The sequence below is a fragment of the Bubalus kerabau genome, chromosome 9, assembly GCF_029407905.1.
Source record: "Bubalus kerabau isolate K-KA32 ecotype Philippines breed swamp buffalo chromosome 9, PCC_UOA_SB_1v2, whole genome shotgun sequence".
Taxonomy (NCBI): domain Eukaryota; kingdom Metazoa; phylum Chordata; class Mammalia; order Artiodactyla; family Bovidae; genus Bubalus; species Bubalus kerabau.
Window position 1 is genome coordinate 19,537,415 of NC_073632.1, and position 19,773 is coordinate 19,557,187.

The 19,773-nt window shown below is 38.2% G+C and overlaps 1 protein-coding gene across 1 annotated transcript in view; it reads left to right on the forward strand.

The window, feature by feature from the left end:
• The window catches only part of RIMS1 (regulating synaptic membrane exocytosis 1), a 600,042-nt gene extending 582,227 nt beyond the window's left edge, over positions 1 to 17,815 (forward strand). The window contains exons 30-34 of the mRNA XM_055534784.1: positions 4,731 to 4,869; positions 9,097 to 9,209; positions 12,707 to 12,808; positions 13,387 to 13,526; positions 15,485 to 17,815. Of these exons, the coding sequence (XP_055390759.1) occupies positions 4,731 to 4,869; positions 9,097 to 9,209; positions 12,707 to 12,808; positions 13,387 to 13,526; positions 15,485 to 15,703 (713 nt within the window). The 3' untranslated portion in view covers positions 15,704 to 17,815. The remainder of the gene's footprint in view (positions 1 to 4,730; positions 4,870 to 9,096; positions 9,210 to 12,706; positions 12,809 to 13,386; positions 13,527 to 15,484) is intronic.
• Positions 17,816 to 19,773: the final 1,958 nt, after the last annotated feature.

Consider the following 19,773-nt stretch of genomic DNA (forward strand, 5'->3'; position numbering starts at 1 on the left):
AAGTTTTGTTATAGAAAAACTGTCAAGGTTATTAATAAATATGCTGAATATAAAACAAAAAGAAAAAAGAAAATTGAGCACCGAAGAACTGATGCTTTTGAACTGTAGTGTTGGAGATGACTCTTGAGAGTCCCTTGGACTGCAAGGAGATCCAACCAGTCCATCCTAAAGGAAATCAATCCTGAATATTCTTTGGAAGAACTGATGCTGAAGCTGAAAATCCAAGACTTTGGCTACCTGATGCGAAGAACTGACTCATTGGAAAAGCCCCTGATGCTGGGAAAGATTGAAGACAGGAGGAGAAGGGGACGACAGAAGATGAGATGGTTGGATGGCATCACTGACATAAGTTTGAGCAAGCTCCAGGAAGTGGTGAGGGACAAGGAAGCCTGGCATGGTGCAGTCAATGGGGTTGTAAAGAGTAAGACATGACTGAGCAACTGAACTGATCCAGAATCTAAAGTCATTATTTTTCTGTTTATATTATCTTTGTTTATTTTTAAGCTGAAGTACAGATGATTTACAATGTCATATTAATCTCAGGTGTACAGCAAAGTGATTGAGTTATCTATCTATCTATTCTTCAGATTCTTTTCCCTTTGGTAAAGAATAGGTTCTTACAAGATATTGAATACAATATACAAGATATATGATACAGTATACAATATATTGAACACAATATGCAAGATATTGAATCCAGTTCCAAGTACTATACAGCAGGTTATTTTTTTAGCTTTTTATTTTGTGTTGGTATATAGCTGATTGACAATGTTTCAGGTGAACAGCCAAGAGACTCAGTGATAGATATACATGTATCCATTCTCCCCCAAACTCCCCTCCTCTCCATGCTGCTTAACATTGAGGAGTGTTCCACAGATCCTCATTAATTATCAGTTTTATTAATATATAGTACTGTATGTATTAATCTCAAACTCCTGATTTCTCTCTCCCCCTGCCCTTTCCCCTTTGGCAACCATAAATTTGTCTTCTATGTCTGTGAGTCTGTTTGTAAGTAAGTTTATTTATATCGTTTTTTCACATTCCGCATATAAGCGACATATGATATTTGTCCAGACTTTGTTACCTGACTTGCTTTAGCTGTTTACTGAATGTCCTCTCCTATTACTTGTGTGGCTTTGACACCTAGAATGCTATCAGACTATCAGATTATAGGCCTCTGATGCTTAAGAAGCATTTGCAGAATGAACTAATACATCCATAGGTTGTTTCTAAATGCAGCATTTCTAAATATGAAAAGTGAAAGTTCATATATAAGTAGGACACATTTTGGAATATTCTATGAAAGTATGTCTATTTTTCCAAAGTATGAATATAGTATTCCCCCCCCCAATATTATGGATTTTACTAACTTTTACGTGTCTGTGAATGTAGAATATTAAAATATACTAGTTTTCTAATCCTTTTGTTCTTTGTATAGTACTTGGGACAGGGTTTCAGGTCAAAGGTCTCATGACATCAGCTGCCAGTAGACTTCACGTCTTTTTCGGGTTAATGATTCTTCAGTGGATACAAGTAATTATTAAATACTGAGGGTATCTTTAATAGGCATAATAGTATTTTGTAATATTTAGTGGTTTAATACATTATATTGGTATTAAAAATGTCATATATGTAACATATTTATTCTGTAATTATAGCATGTATGCTCAGTAGCTCAGTCATGTCTGATTTTGTGACCCCATGGACTGCAGCCCATTGGGGTCCTCTGTCCATGGGATTTTCCAGGCAAGAATACTGGAATGGGTTGCCATTTCTGACTCCAATTATGGCACCGAGGGATGAATACAGATAATTATATACACTTGTATAGAATATGTGTGATTTTTTTCAGTGTTTTCAAATGAATTTGTAAGCCCATATGAAAATGCATACATGAAAATATCTGTAGCTAAACTTTTGTTTTGTTTGTAAAGTCAATCAGATCAGACTCTGTGTTTTCCTAAACGGTGGTATAATGGAATGATCACAAGACTGAGGTTCAGAAAATCAGGTTTATCATCTAGCTTCCAGGCTAATGAGGGGGATACTGAAGAAGCCATTGTTCCCACTAGAATGTAAGCTCCAGCGGGCAGAGGTCATGTTGGTTGCATTCACTGCTCTATCACCAGCATGCAGAAAAGGTGAGGACCAGTTCAAATGCTGGACAGTTACTTGTTGCATGAATTATACTTCTCTTGTGTACAGTTTCCACGTCTGTAAAACTCTGATCCTTCAAACCTTTACATTCCAGATAATATGAGAGCCCTTTGAATATAAATCAGAAAGATTCAGAGCTAGAATTGCTTATCCAGCTGTTACCTGGGCCTTTATACAGTTGTATAGTGAGTGCATGAAAACTCTGTGTTGAATATTTCTTAACATGAGTAAGACAAGATATCGGTCCATGATTGCCATCTTTAGAAGGCTTGAAACAAAACCTCTAAAATAAAAAATATATTACCCAAATTCACACTTAAATAAGTATAAAAGAAAGTTCAATAACCGACCTCTTACATGATGTTTTTGCAAAGTGTGTAGCACTTAGATTTATTTTGGAAACTTTGAAGGTTTAATACTGCTGTAAGTATTTGGGGACACCCTGTAGACATACCCCTCTTTGAGAAAAACTTGAAAAATACAAATTGATAAAGAACTCTTAACTTTTAAATGTTTTCTTTTCATTCATCAAACACATATGTCACTACAAGCACCTGTAGCAGGTGTTAGGAGAAGCGGGAGAAGCCAGGCTCTGGTAGTACCTCTGTCATCCGGACAGCCAGGCACACAGAGCCTCCTGGCTGGAGTCAACATCAGCATTGGAAACATCACAGAGGAAACCTGTGGACTGGGGGCTGATGACCAGACCGCCATCACTCACAGCATCCCCAGCACAGCCACCTGGACCAACCCAGCTTTGGGGGCCACCGCCAGGTCCCCTCATATCCTCCAGATCAATGTTTGATGAGACCCTGACTCCTTTTTTATAAAGCCGCTGCTCAGCTCCGTCGATCTCCATCCCCTTCTCTTGCCTGTTTTTATCCATAACAGTTATTACTGGACCTGTTACGTATTTGTTGACTTGTTAATTGCCTTTCTTGTGTAATACATGCATGTAAGCTCCATGACAGGAAATTTGTCATTTGGCAGTGTTTACCCAGAACCTAGAACAGTGTGGGACACCTGGTTATTGTTTAGTAAATATTTGTTGAATGGAGGGATGAATGGAGGAAGGGATGGAAAGAGGGAGGGAAGGAAAAATGGATGGAGGGAACGATAGATGGAAGGATGGAGGAAAGATGGTTGGAAGGAGGGAAGGATGGATGGATAGAATAAAGGAGGGAAGCATAGATGCATGGATGGGGCTAGGGATGGATAGATGCATGCATGGAGGGAAGGAAGGATGGATGGATGGATGGAAAAAGGATGGATAGATGGAGGAATGAATGGATGAAAGTATGGATGGATGAATAAAAGGAAGGTTGAATGGATGGAAGGAATGCTGACTGGGTGGATAAATTAACACCTTAATGAAAAGATCCTTGTGGCTGATCCTCTTAACTATTTCTCTCTAGTTCCCAGCATCCTCCCCTCCATTTACATATAAAGTTTGCTTTCGTTATTCTAGCGATGAATCTCATTATTTTCAGTAGAATTTGGTGCTCTACCCTCGTTCATTGCCTTGGGGTGCCTGGGTAAACGTTTGCCAGGATTCTGGCTGGCTCACTTGGGTAGCATGCCATGGGGGCTGCCCCTTGCCCTCAGGCGCTGTGGTGCTGATAGGCATGCAGGGATGAAATGTGGCTTCACATGGTGACTTCATACAAGAGCGACGTCTAAGAAGGAGCCACAGGACACACATAAACACCCAAACTAAGCTAATGGCAGCCATCACGGCCACAGGGGATGTCCCTGCCTTGAGTCCAGTGGGTGGGACAGAAACCAGGAGCAGCACAGGTGGAGAATCTAGAGCCATAGGTGGGAAAAGAGATGCATCCATGTGACGGTTGGTAGGAGCACACAGTGCTTTTGTAGAGGGCAAGTTAGAAACAATAAGATCAAACAGATTCCTACCCTTTCATTAGCATTTCAACCTCTAAAATGTATTCTGTGAAAGCACCTCTAACAACTGGAAACATAACCGGTAATGAGCCCTATGTGGGTAACCTCTGTGCCATCGCAGATGAGATCCGGTATGTTAAAGTGTTACAGAAAACATTGAATAAAATGCTGCTTTTTTTTTTTTTTCCCTTTTATGAGGATTGTGGATAGCTGGCTGTACCAAAACAGTGGTATTTTCCATGCTGGGTTCCAAGTGCCTCTTCTGTAGAGGACATTCCCAGTCATTCAGATCTGTCTCCATGCAGTTGGAACCTTCCAGATTAGAAGAAACCTGTTAGCTTCCACAGAACAATTCAGTGCAAAATCCAGTTTTTCACTGAAGCTGATGACTTGAGCAGCCACAATTCAGGGATGCATTTTGGCTCACTGGGAGTCAGGTGGTCTCTGAAACTGGGCAGTGGTCTGCCTTCTACTGCTGCCTCCTTAGCCAGAGCATCCTGTAGCAAAGAGATCAATTCATCAGAGTATTCTCTTAGACATTATTTTTGTGAGTAAAACTTGAATTATTGCATAATTAACGATTGTACTTGCAGAGCCCATATCCAGGGAAACTGTCTGGAAAAAAAAAAAAAAGAAAGAAACTTAGAGTTGCTTTTACTCTCTCCTGCCAGAGTCAGGCCACAAGAAGTTGAAAAGCACCATCCAGAGAAGCACTGAGACAGGAATGGCAGCTGAGATGAGAAAGATGGTGAGGCAGCCAAGCCGGGAGTCCACGGACGGCAGCATCAACAGCTACAGCTCCGAGGGAAAGTAAGTGGATCAGCACGTGCACGAGGCCTGGAGCCGAGGGTCCCGAGTCACAGGGAGGGTGACAAGGCCCCCGTTACCCTGCAGTTGCTTTGTACAACCGGGAGTTCAACCGCCCACTTTAAAACAGCCTGACCTCTTAAGATACAGACACACAGACACACCTCCGCCCCTGGTCACTCAGACCTCTCAAAGGGATGAGGAAATGGCGGCTTAACATGGATAAACTGGTTTTTTGTTATCCAGAAAGGCTCAGAAAAGTCCACGACCAGAGGCTTATGATAGAAATGCCACATTTAACGGCTTCTTTCAGATGGGAAATTCATCATCTGGCCCAGCTGCCAAAATCTGAATTAGAACGTAGATGTATGAAGCTAATTGTCCATATTCCTGCTTTTCTCCAAACTATTTTGGGATTCAAGTTGTTGGAAGTCTAACATTCTTACAATAGCAACTTATTTTTCTTATTTTTAAAACATCACCATTTCATTTTCACCTTAGAAAGATGCCCAGGATCTACCTACTTAGTTATTTTTCTGATGAAAGCGTTTTAATGAATCTTGAAATTAATTAATTGGTAAAAAATATAACTAGATTTTTGTTTTTGTTTACTTGGTGTGATTCTTTTACACAGAATCTACATTTTTCTTATGCTTGAGAATTTTTCTGGTGAAACTGAAATAATGGTTTTACTGATTGATAGTTTGATAGTTGACAGGTTACTGAGGTGATAGATTTTACAAATAATTAAGTATTATCCTGCAATGGGTTACTTGGGGATTGACCATGTACAAGTTTTCTATAATTATGTATTACCATGCAAATATCTTTTACCCATTCATTATTAATAATTTATTTTATTTTACTGGCATTTTTAATTTGGTTCAGAAAATAAAATAAATTCTGCCAAGTTAATGTTCATGATATTGTGTCCCATTCCTGAAAGTAGTGAGTCCCTTTATTTGATCCAATGATGGGTATGCATTCTCCCAGCAAGATACAGCCAGGAACAAAAATCAGAAGGCATGAAGTTTAGGAGTTAAGTTTGCTGACAAAATACCAATATTTGTTGAAGTCTTATGAAGCAATGAGCAAATAAAAAACTGGAGACACTGTTTTCTGATATAAAAATCAACAAGTGTAGATTGGAATTAACAAATACACTACTATATATAGATAGATAGGTAATCAATCACTAATAGGAACCTAGAGTATAGCACAAGGAACTCTACTCAACTCTCTGTAATGGCCTATAGGGGAAAAGGATATTAAAAAGGGTGGACATATGTATATTTCCAGATACATATAACTGATTCACTTTGCTCTACAGCAGAAACTAACACAACATTGTAAATCAACTATACTCCAGTAAAATTTTTTTTTAATTGACAAATCTAGTAATACTTCCACCATGGATAAGCCACTTAACGTCTCAGATTTATTTTATGGTCTCTGGATAGAATAATAATTGATGCTCTGTCGAATCCCTTTGATTATGAAGAAATAATATGTATGAAAGCACATGGTTGTTGTTCGGTCACTCAGTCGAGTTTAACTCTTTGCGTCCCCACGGACAGCAGCATGCCAGGCTTCCCTGTCCTTCACTACCACATTGGAAAAGATCAACCCTTATACAAAATTGTTATTCCAAAAAATTACATATCGAAGTTTAACTATGTGAACAGCCTGGTTCTTTTTACCCTGGACACATCAGGTAACAAGAGCACAGTCCCTGCTCTGGGCAAAGATATAGCCTGGGGCTTCAGTCAGGCATGATGAGAAACAGACAAAAGTTTTTGCATTTAATTTAAATTAAATTAAACATATTTGCATTTAAATACAAATCTCATATATGACATATAAATGTATTCAAGATGTTAATTCATTCAAAACTGAAAAAATTAAGCATTTTGTTTTGTAATAAGAATCTGTTTTCAAATAATATTTATTCAGTATTACAAATTAGAGATACCAAGAGAACATTTCATGCAAAGATGGGCACAATAAAGGACAGAAATACTATGGACCTAACAGAAGCAGAAGATATTAAGAAAAGGTGGCATAAATACACAGAACTGTAAAAAAGATCTTCATGAGCCAGATAACCACGATGCTGTGATCACTCAGCTAGAGCCACATCCTGGAATGCAAAGTCAAGTGGTCATTAGGAAGCATCACTGTGAACAAAGCTAGTGGAGGTGATGAAATTCCAGATGAGCTATTTCAGATCCTAAAAGATGATACCATGAAAGTGCAGCACTCAGTATGCCAGCAAATTTGGAAAAGTCAGCAGTGGCCACAGGACTGGATACGGTCAGTTTTCATTCCAATTCAAAAGAAAGGCAATGCCAAAGAATGCTCAAATTACCACACAATTGTGCTCACCTCACATGCTAGCAAAGTAATGCTCAAAATTCTCCAAGCCAGGCTTCCACAGTACATGAACCGTGAACTTTCAGGTGTTCAAGCTGGATTTAGAAAATGCAGAGGACCCAGAGATCAAATTGCCAACATCCATTGGATCATCCAAAAAGCAAGAGAGTTCCAGAAAAATATGTATTTCTGCTTTATTGACTATGCCAAAGTCTTTGGCTGTGTGGATCACAACAAACTGTGGAAAATTCTGAAAAAGATGGGAATAGCAGACCACCTGACCTGCCTCTTGAGAAAACTGTATGCAGGTCAGGAAGCAACGGTTAGAACTAGACATGGAACAACAGACTGGTTCCAAATCGGGAAAGGCTATATATCGTGACCTTGCTTATTTAACTTCTATGCAGAGTACATCCTGTGAAATGCTGGGCTGGATGAAGCACAAGCTGGAATCAAGATTTCCGGGGAAATATCAATAACCTCAGATACGCAGATGATACCACACTTATGGCAGAAAGCAAAGAGGAACTAAAGAGCCTCTTGATGAAAGTGAAAGAGGAGAGTGAAAATGTTGGCTTAAAGCTCAACATGCTGAAAACTAAGATCATTTCATCTGGTCCCATCACTTCATGGCAAATAGATGGGGAAACGATGGAAACAGTGAGAGATTTTATTTTGGGGGGCTCCAGAATCACTGCAGATGGTGAATGCAGCCATGAAATTAAAAGACGCTTGTTCCTTGGAAGGGAAGTTATGACCAACCTAGATAGCATATTAAAAAACAGAGACATTACTTTGCCAACAAAAGTCTGTCTAGACAAAGTTATGGTTTTTCCAGTAGTCATGTATGGATGTGAGAGTTAGACTATAAAGAAAGCTGAGTGCCAAAGAAATGATGCTTTTGAACTGTGGTGTTGGAGAACAATCTTGAGAGTCCCTTGGACTGCATGATGATCAAATCAGTCAATCCTAATGGAAATCAGTCTTGAATATTCATTAGAAGGACTGATGCTGAAGCTGAAATTCCAGTATTTAGACCAGCTGACGCAAAGAACTGACTCCTTAGAAAAGACCCTGATGCTGCATAGATTGAAGGCCGGAGGAGAAGGGAATGACAGAGGATGAGATGGTTGGATGGCATCACCAACTCAATGGACATGAGTTTGAGCAAACTCTGAGAGTTGGTGATGGATAGGGAGGCCTGGCATGCTGCAGTCCATTGGGTTGCAAAGAGTCAGACATGACTGAGTGACTGAACTGAACTGAATATTGCAAATAATATTTATTTAAGAAATTGTTAAATGTTTCTTAAAATTTAGCACTTTAATGTTACTTAATGCTTGTGAGCAACTATTTAAGTAGATCATGACATAATATATCACATCTTATATCTTATGTTAGTCATACATTTATGTAGGGACTTGTAAAATGTGCCCAAAACTTACTACATTAAAAACTTTAATTAAGCCCTCCTCAGCATCAGGTCTTCTTTTTTATTTTATATTGGAGTAGAGTTGATTAACAATATTGTGTTAGTTTCAGGTGAATGGGAGGGAGGGATATACTGGGAGTTCGGGATCAACATGTACACTCTGCTGTGTTTAAAGTGGATAACCAACAAGTACCTACTGTGTAGCACAGGGAACTCTGCTGAATATTCTGTAAATTGATAGGGTAGACCTTTTCTCGTTCAGCACTGAGCCTCATATGCATTTCATCAGAGGAAATGCAAAGAATCAGTAAGTAAACCAATTACCCAAGTACTGTTTGATTCATGTTCAGAACTGTATTCTAATGGAAAGTAATGAAAAGAGTTCTAGGAGATCTAATGTTTTGTTTTTGTCCTTTTGCCAATAGTTTAATATTTCCTGGAGTGAGACTAGGCGCAGATAGTCAATTCAGTGATTTTCTTGATGGATTGGGACCAGCCCAGCTTGTTGGCCGCCAAACCCTTGCTACCCCTGCAATGGGTAAGGATAATTTTCCCTGAAAGAAAATGAGTGTTTCATGGTTGACAAGATTATTTAAAGTAGCATAATAGCTTTGATAATACAAGTGAGAAGAACACTTTATCTCAATTGTTGCTGGTTTCAAATGGCTATTCTAAGTTCTAATGCATTTTTCTAACTTGATACATATTTCTAATGCATTTTCCTAACTTTGCTGTCAAAGGTCTGTATAGTCAAAGCTATGGTTTTTCCAGCAGTCATGTATGAATGTGAGAGCTGGAATGTAAAAAAGTTCCAGAAAACTGAGCACCAAAAATTAATGCCTTCAAACTGTGGTGCTGGAGAAGACTCGTGAGAGTCCCTTGGATATCTAGGAGATCAAACCAGTCCATCCTAAAGGAAATCAACCCTGAATATTCATTGGAAGGACTGGTGCTGAAGCTGAAGTTCCAATACGTTGGCCATCTGATGTGAAAAGATCCTGAAAAGATCACTGGAAAAGATCCTGATTCTGGGAAAGATTGAGGGCAAGAGAAGGGGTGACAGAGGATGAGATGGTTGGATGGCATTACTGACTCAATGGATATGAGTTTGAACAAACTCAGGGAGATAGTGAAGGACAGGGAAGTCTGGTGTGCTGCGGTTAGTTCATGGGGTCTCAGAGTCGAACACGACTAAACAACAGCAACAACTTGACACGTAATGGAAAATGAATGAAGTCTGTCACCTATCTTTGAATTATCAAAATTCTGTCAATGTAATGTCTACAGTATATCAAACGTAGGAGAAGGGTAGCATGTGATAGCATGGAAAAATCAATAGATCAGTCGATCAAGAATGTTGGTGTGAGTGTATTGTTATGCAGAAAAATTAATGAAATTGCCTCCCTACTTCAGAACTCAAAAAAGTAGTATTTTGGAGTCAATTGTAAAAGAGAAACAGGAAGTGAAGAAAGACACTAACAAATCCTGAAAACACTTAATGTTTCTGTACTCTTGGAGTGAGAAAGAACTTCCAAACCAAAGCCAGATAAATCAAAAAACTTCTACTAGCAAAAATACCATAAATGAAGATTATAAGAGGTGATAAATGGAGAAAATTATATGTAACATGTGCAATAAATATCTTCCTGAAAGGCATGAGATTCTAGCTTGAAAGGACCCACAGAGTAGTCAGCAAAATCATGAGAATATTTCAAACACAAAAACAATATTATGTCATTTTACAGTACCAGATATTGATAGAAAATCCCACAGCTTTCCTAAGAGGCAAAATAATTGTATCCAAACTATTAAAAATCTGATTCTCACTGGACTCTTCAGTAATAATAGTGGGATCCAGAAGATGAGCATTGTCTTCAAAATTCTGATTAATAATTTATTTCCAACATGGAGTACAATAGCCAGCCGAGTCATCTAGTAAATCTGAGGCTAGAACTAACATATGTGCAGACACAAAGGGCCTCAAAACAGTTTCCTTATACCCAGCATCATTCAGAAACCTATTGGAGGACATGCTTCAACAAAATGAACTAAGTGAACTTAAAAATTGTGAACTAAAAAGGAGAAGCATGAAATTCAGTAAATTAATGCTTTTGTACAAGAGAGAAATGGATAGGATGCCCAGAATGGCAGTGAAGGAAAATCTAAGAAAACAGCTACTGCTTTAAAAGCAACCTGTCCAAATTGCAGCCTGTCAGATTCTTAAGCTAAATCTATAGAAAACCTAGTGTGTTTGATTTTGTAGAAGAACTAGACAAGCAGGACAGAGTGAGGGGTTGAATTAGCATAAAAATACATAAAAATGTAAGCAAGTACTTTTTAAAACACACTTAAGTGGGCGTAGAGAAAAGGAAGAGTGTCCAGGAAATGAGAAGTAATCACAATATTCCATTGTACTTAACTACAATATTGCATAATCATAATATAAATATTAATATTGGGAGAACAGCATGACAGAAAATGTCAAGTGTATACAGGGGACAGGAAGACAGAGAAAGCAAAAGTAGAGGTGAATAATAATATCTATTACTGAAAAAAGGAAGGTATCTTATGAATATGATATTTAGAGATAGGGATGCAAATGCCAAAAAGTAAAAAAAATAAAAATAAAAAGTTAAAATATTGCAAATTTTGAAAGCAGTGACTTTTGAAAGGGAAGAAGTTGAGAGAGAGACTAGGAATATTTTATACTAATAACAAGGCTTAGAGAACAGTTTGACTCTTTAAACTGTGTGTGTATGTGATTAAAAGGAAAAAGCCTGAGAGTCCCCAGGAGCTAAGGTTTAAAACAATAATTATTATAAAATTAATGAACAATCCAGAACCACAACATTGATCAGTAGATGAGGCAAATAAGAAGAATTCACAAGTGAATTCTTTCTCACAGCTTAGAAAATGAAGATGATTCAACCAACTAAAACCAACTGAGAAATAAGTATATTTAATATTTTGGAGGATAAAGTATCATATCATTCAGAAAAAGTTTGGCATCTTCTAAAAATGGATAAAGAGCATGAACAGGCAATACAAAAGAAGAAATAAAAATTGAAAATATTTACAAATATGTTCAACCTCCCTAATAACCAAAGAAATACTAATTATAACTTATGGAACATCAGACTGGCAAAAAAGTAGACATTGCTCTTAATGTTATTAGTGGGCTGTGGAAATGGGAAGACAGATTTTTTCTGATCACAGTGTACCTTTCTGAAGGATAGTTGGCAGTATGCATGAAATTATTGAATGTCCCTTCAATTAGACCTAATGATTACAAATCTGGGAATTTATGTTTAAGAAATAATTGATCATGGGTGTAAAAATTCTTCATAAAGCTGTTCTTTCTAGTGTTGTTTAATGACAACAATATAGATAAGCTATATTTCCATCCACAGGGATCTGGTTAAATAGGTAATAACATTCCTATTCCATGGTTCATACAGTCAGTAAATTGAGGGTGTATGGTCATGAAAGAGGTTAGATAAATTGATAGAGGCAGGTGGGTAGATAGATGTATAGATAGAGTGATGGAGAGAGAGAGATGGATTAATAGAGGATAGATGAGATAGGCTTATAGCCAGAGAGAGAAAAAAAGATAGGAATGAAGGAAGGAACTAACAAATTGTGAAATTGCTAGGGTATCTATCAAGATATTAATGGAGGTTTTTGCTAAATAATGGAAATGCAGATAATTGTACTTTTTATTAAGTATTTCATATACTCAACATAAAGGATAAGAAACCTTAGGGTACAGAATTTCTTAAATACTTCAGTGTTGTTACAGTTAAGCAATTTATAAGCTAGTATGAAACTCTCATAAGTTGAATGAGTACCAGAAAAATGAAGAGAAACATTCAAAACCTGATTTGGATGTAGGGGAAAAAAGTGGGGTTGGGGGCTCTAAGTATTAGTTTTTTTATGAAGATCATGAGGATCATAATTTGGAGTCTGTTATGGCCTATTTTTTTTTTAACTGAATGTGACCGCAAAGAAGCTGACACATTTTGCTTCTGCTGGCAGGTGATATACAGATAGGAATGGAGGATAAAAAGGGCCAGTTAGAAGTTGAAGTGATTCGAGCACGAAGCCTCACGCAGAAACCCGGCTCCAAATCCACACCTGGTAAGACGCAGAATTAACTGTTCATATGAGTCTTCCATGGACAGAAGCTCAAAACGTGTTGTATTTGAACTGCACATGCTCCGTGTTGCATTATCTGTCCTTTGATTGTATAACAGTGGATCTGGGTTTTCCTTGCACAATTACTCTGTTGAAAGTATTAGGAAAAGTCTTGTGTTAAGACAAATTTAGTTATGATGGCTTCTTAGCTCATGTCAATTATTTTTGTCTGCCCATGTACAAAGGCAGCATAAAAGTTCAGTTCTAATCGTAACAAGGATAAACTTTTAGATAGAAAATGAGTTTTAAAATATAAGCCTATGTTGTATTGCCAGCCATAAGCCAAATAAGTCAGAATCCTATCATAACTTTGCACACTTGAAGTGAGGAAAATTATGTTAGTAGTAACATATGGGTTTTAAGGGGTAGCATTCATGGAGCACTGAAAACTTCAAATGATTTAAATAATCAATGGAAAGCTTTTAGTAAGCATCTCTACTTCTCTAAGGAAGCATTTGCTAATAAAAATCAATTTAATTTGAAGGATTAACTTGTTATCTGTTAATGTTACCTTTGTTCAGCTCCTTATGTCAAAGTGTATCTTTTGGAGAATGGGGCCTGCATAGCCAAGAAGAAGACAAGAATTGCACGAAAGACCCTTGATCCTTTGTACCAACAGTCCCTGGTTTTTGATGAAAGTCCACAGGGTAAAGTCCTTCAGGTCAGTCATAGCTGGTTTGTCTTTTTACTCTGTAACAGGCCTACTGTCCACACCAACATTGAAGAGCTGGGCAAACAGATAATACATTCCAAATTGTTGATTTACAATGTAAGTGATATGTAGTTGTAAAATATCTCTTAGTTCCAATGGAGAACAAGATATTTATTTTCACTCTCCTTTTCTCCCTTCTCTCATCCTCTTCTTGTTTTTGCCCTTCTTCACACGCCTTTCATCGTCTAGATGTTGATAGGTAGACCAGATGGTTAGACTAGATAGATAGAAGGATGGAGAGATAGATAGGTACATACATACATACATACATACATACATACATACATAGACTAGATGGATGGAAAAATGTATGTATGGGTGGGTTGACAGGTAGATGGAAAGATAGAAAATAAGGGCAACCAATGTTAATAATAGTTTAGTGAGCAAGTCATGATGCAAAGAGGAAGAAAGGAAAGGAAGCAAATATTCATGACTGGTTGAGTGTCAGTTTCACTGTTAGCTGCTTCCACATTTTATCTTTTCTATATATTTTGACCACCACTGCCCTGCCCCCAGCTTTTTTTGGCTTTTCATTTGTATTTCTCTAGCTACTAATTAAGATTAAACAAATTGTTCATATGTAATTGATCATTTGGATTTTCTCTTGTGTGAGAAATTAACCATTTTACCTGATACTCTTTTTAGCTTGTAGAAGTTTTTTTTGTTTGTTTGTTTGTTTTAAGCTGTTCTGGATACTGGTATTTTGTCATTTACATGAATTACACACACATTAGTCCTACTGTGACTTTTCTTTCACCAAATTTTTTACATCTTTGATGAACAGAAGTTCTCAATTTAAATATACTTTTTAAAAAACCACTTCTGTATTGTTTATGCTTTTTTCCTGACTTCGTTTTAAAAAATCCTTCTTTATACCTTATTTATTAGATATAATCCTTCTTTATTTTTATCCTTCTTTATAAATCTATTGGGTATACATAACCTGAAAGTTATAAATATATTGTTTTCATAGAGTTTTATTATTTTGGTTTATGTTGTTAAGTAGGGTCCAATTTTATTTTTTCCCTTTTATATGTTTATTTGTCCAGAAATTATTTATTGAAAAGTCCTTATTTTACACCCATTCTATAATATCAGCTTAGTCATAGACCATTTCACTATCTGCATTGTCCCCTTTTGAAAGATTATGTCTGAGGAATACAGGCATTAAATGATTTGGCAAGGTTACTCAGTAAATTGAAAAACTGAGATTCACCACCCCTGCCTCTGTACAACAGGTGAGTGAATTCATTTGGGAACCTCCACAGAGCCTGGAGTAAGTGTAATGGGAATCTTACCTGACACCAAAAGAGTTGGTTTTGGTGTCAGATTGTTCTGTCAGTTCACTGACTTATTAATCTTCTGATCAAGTCAAAACTGTCAGGCAAGTCCTCCAAAGGCACCAGCTTATAATTATTGTTCAGCCTGTCCCTTCAGTAACAAGTCTATAATATAAAAGAAATGTAATGAATATTCTCATTCTTTTTGCACATTCCACCATGCACACATGCCATGGTACCAGAAGTTGGGTTATCTTGCCCTCCTAGCCTGCACAAAATTTAATTTGTATATCTCTGTGGTCCTGCACATTGCTCACTAGACAATAGTTGCTAAAGAAGGTTTTGAATTGATAAGTAAATAAGCTTGCCTGTTTGTTTTTAACATGGTTTATATAGGCAATACCCCTCATGGACTAGGGAAATATAATATGTATTCCATCAAATCAAAAAATCATGATGAAGTGTCTCAGAGTACCTGAATATTTTTAATTATTAAGTCTCCTTGGTCTTAGTTATATTCACTTCACCTCCTTCCCTGTCTGGCTCAGTTTTATAGACCAGTTTGCTCTCAGCTCTTCACGTGTGAGGAGGGGAGCTCAAGTTTACTGCACTTCTCTGTTTCTGCAGGTGATTGTCTGGGGGGACTATGGCAGAATGGACCACAAATGCTTCATGGGGGTGGCTCAGATCTTGTTGGAGGAACTCGATCTTTCCAGCATGGTCATCGGCTGGTACAAGCTGTTCCCACCGTCATCACTGGTTGACCCCACGCTCACCCCTCTGACCCGCCGGGCTTCCCAGTCATCTCTGGAAAGTTCCACTGGGCCCCCCTGCATCCGGTCCTAATGAACTCACACCACTAAGACTCTACCTTCAGGATAATAATCTGAACCAGATATTTCATGAGCATTGTTGGAGACAGACAATCAACCTGTGTTTTGCCTGTAGTCGTTTTTCAATAATATGTCCCAATCGTTGTTTAAAACCTGGCTTCACATGACAGAACAAGGCAGTCTATCAAATACAGGAAGAGTCAACGTGCTAGAGAATCACTGATGCTTCTAACAAATGAAAGAAAGGAAACTGCAAATTCACACACGCGCGCACATGCACACACCAAACTGAACAAACTGGAAACTGTCACTCTTGTGAAAAGCTGTATTTTATGTGTTTTTTGCACAAACCACAAGGAGTGTTATTTCCCTGGTGTTTAAGTTTTGTTTGTGTGTTGTTTGTTGATTTCAGTTGATTTCAGATTGGTTTTAATTCGGTTTTCACTGCATTTGTTGTTTCTACTTGTTTTCAGCTGTGTCATGACAGGGCTCGTGATTTTTACAGAGACCCTTCCTTTCTTTTTCCAAAAGCACCAAAAAAAAAGGGCTGAAGCAGTCTCTGTAGCATCTCTGCAGAGTGTGCGCCATGAGACAAAGTGAGGCCAATGCAGGGCCTCACTAACTTTCGCGTTATGATTCTTCAAGTTCTTATGTGTAGAAACCCAGAAAATGAAAGTTATCTTCCGAAAACAAATAATCACAGAATCACTGTTTTGAATGGAGCTCATGTCTGTTTGTGTTCTAAATCATTAATTTATGTTTTCCATTGTTTTGCATGGAAGACTTTTACAGAACTGAGTCTGCAGCGAATGCTGGGAACTAACCTAAATGCATCGTTGTACCTTGGAAACACTCCTTGTAATGCCTTTTCCTTCCTGACATCCAAAATAAAAGCAAGTATATGCTTATGTGTACAAACCATATGTTTGACTTCCCAAAATGGTGACTAGAAATGGATTTGAGCCTCAGACATTTTGAATGATGCCCAGGCTCCTCGGCCGCATCTCAGTGTAGACTTAGTACCCGTCCTGGCAAGAACATGGTATGGGCTATTAATATTCCACTGGAAATTTCATTTGAAATATTCTGCACTAAACTAATGATTTTTATCAAATTTTAGTTTACATGTCTTTGAAATTGATGCAAGCACAATGCTTGTTTTTTTTAATGCAAAGTATCTTACTTTGGGGTGGGGGAAATAAAACAAAGTCCAGTTCAATTTGCATTTTCTTCATCTGAGTTTTTCTTGGCCTTGAATTCCCTTGTGACCTTCTGTATCTGTGCTAACAACTGCAGACTCTGCAGGTGCATCAAGACCGTCTCCCTCCTTTTATGAGTCCCTCCACTTTTGTGACTCCACAAATAGAGCAGCATGACTGGGAACTGTTCAAAGCTGCATGCACGTTTTATTAAAAAAAAAGGATAAAGAAAAAAAAAGAAAGGAAAAAAGAAAAGAAACAAAAGGTTATTTAATAATGTATGTTAGTTCCACATAGGCCAGCTTGTATGTTGCATGTACTTGTACAGTTTGCTTGTTAATTACTCTACGAAATAACCAAGAAATCTAAGCCATCCATTTTTGTTATAGACATTTTGCAAGCTTTAGCCAGACTCCATCTGTGAGTCTGAGGCGAAATGTCTATAGATGGACTTTATTTTTTACCCTCTGGAAAATGTGATGTAGTATGGACCAAATTCCTTCTAATAAATATTTTGGTGTAGATTCCTCCTGTGGGGCTGTAACCCATGTAGACACTGTGTACACATAGGTTTTAATCCATAGACATACTGCCTGCACCAAGTGAATTATTTATTATTTACACATGCCAGAATGACCTGCCCATTGTTCCCAGGGCACAGATTGACCACGGGTCACCATGCTGAGCAGGAAGGACTGAAGCATTGGTGTACTTCTGCTAGATACTGTTCTGTCTTAGTGGCCAACGATCAACTGATTCTAATTGGGTAGTATCTTTCTATTTGACCACTTGTCTTAACACTCCCCTGTGCTTTTAAATGAACTTCCAACTCATGTATGTAAACATGTTTAATAAAATTTACTTTTCATGTCAGTCTACAGCCATCTGTGTTCTGTGTTGTGCCAGATACTCATTGTGGGTTCCGCTGGGCAAGAGGGGAGCTGGATCGTGGGAAGGGAGGTGGGATTTGTCATCTGCTGGGGGCACTTGACTTGTCACTGCACGGTGTGTGTCTTCATCTCCAGCCCAAAGGGTACTTTGCATCACATACAATTTTTTACTCTGTCAGCCTGTCTAAGTGAGCACATGAGTTTACTTCTGAAAAGTGGCATTACTGGAAACAATAAATCTCAGTAAGAATCAAACGGAAGATTGTTTTTCTGCTGCTCTTTAAGTATGCTGTTGTCCAACTGCCTAATCATTTCAAGCGTGTGATATGTCAAAATATCAATTCCTGCACCTGTTACCAAAGCATCTGGTTCCTCCTTCCATTGGTTCCTTCTGGACCCCCGACTTATTCATAGAAACTTGCCTTAGGGTTGATCAACTTAAACCAAACAATATGTTATATCATCTCCAACAGAATCTTTGAGAATAAATATATCTTCAAAGATAATAGCTGAGTCTCCAAAAGTAGTATGTTAAATAAAATTTGTTGGCTTTATTACTTCAACTTTATGACATTTTCTTTTCTTCCCCAAAAGTGTGTTCATATATGATGCCAAACCTGGCCTCTGTACACCAACACTGAATTAAAATTTGAAGACAAGAGTTTGGGTGAAGAAGAAAACATATCTTTATTGCTTTACTGGGCAAAGGGGGACACAGTGGGCTAATGCACTCAAAACTGTGTGCCCTCCTGCAGGGGGTAGTGAGGAGTATTCACGTGTTCAAGGAGCAGAGCATGATCAGCTTATGGACATTGTTCTGATTCGTTGGTGGTGAGGGAAGAGGGAGTCAGGATTATCAACCTTCCGGTTACAACTGGCCTGATGTCTTTGTGCTTGTGGGCAGCATGAAGTTAACTTCTCCTACCTGGTGGGAGTTTCAGTATCTGCAAGACAGCTCGAAGATACTGTTCTGTGTATCACTTGAGGCCGAATCAGGACCCTGCCCCAAAGCTGCACTATTGTTTCTTGACTGCTCCTCCCTTGTCTCCACATCTCCTCCCTTCCCTGGTTAGTAATTGTTTGAACCCGACCTTTGGAGCTCTGGGAAGGTCATGGAGGCTGAATGAAGCCTATTTCCTACCATTAACCAGGGATGCAGAAAGGCTTTTGTGCCCAGGAGCTCCACAGAGTCACGTTTAGTTCCATATATTTCATCACTGTCACCCTAAGGACACTTGGTGAGCATTAATTTCGTGTTGCATTACCGTAAGATAATTGCTGCGACCTAGTCTCCACCTTCTAGGAACCCTTAAAATTTTACAGAACACACTGGCTTTAACTTTGTAAATCAGAGTAAACACAACTAAATCAAAATCAAATTGGAGACAATCAGTTGTTTAGAGTGTTTTAAACAGTTGACTGAATTTTACCCTACTGAGTCAGCCAGTTGTTTGGTCTACAAGACATGAAATTATCTGTGAGGCTGGGTCAACAGGAGACAAAAACAACTGATCAGTTCATTTCAAAACAACCTGTCAGAGCACAGCTGTCTAATGGCCCTACAGCACATCACTGGGGGTGGGAGGGGGCACTTCGGCCACTGAAAGAGGATGCAGCTGAATGTGGTTCAAGAATTCTTTGTCTGGACAGGCACAGAAGCAGAAATCAATCTTCAAGTCATATAGGATTGCATGGTGTTATGATTTCAGGGCCTGCATGATGGAGCGGAATTAACTAGAAGGGTGACCATTTTGCTAAATCTTCAGGATTTCTTGCTGACTCTGACAAGTTAATTTCTGGAAATCTCAGCCTGAAATATGTGATCTGATTTTACTTAACCAACAGTGTTAAGAACTTTGTTGGGTACTAGATTTTAAGTACTTGGGATATAAAAGCAAAACAGATACTATCTTCAAGGAACCCCATGTCTACTGAGAGTAATCATTACCTAAAGAAATAATTGCAATGATACATGCTTGATTTGCATGCAAAGG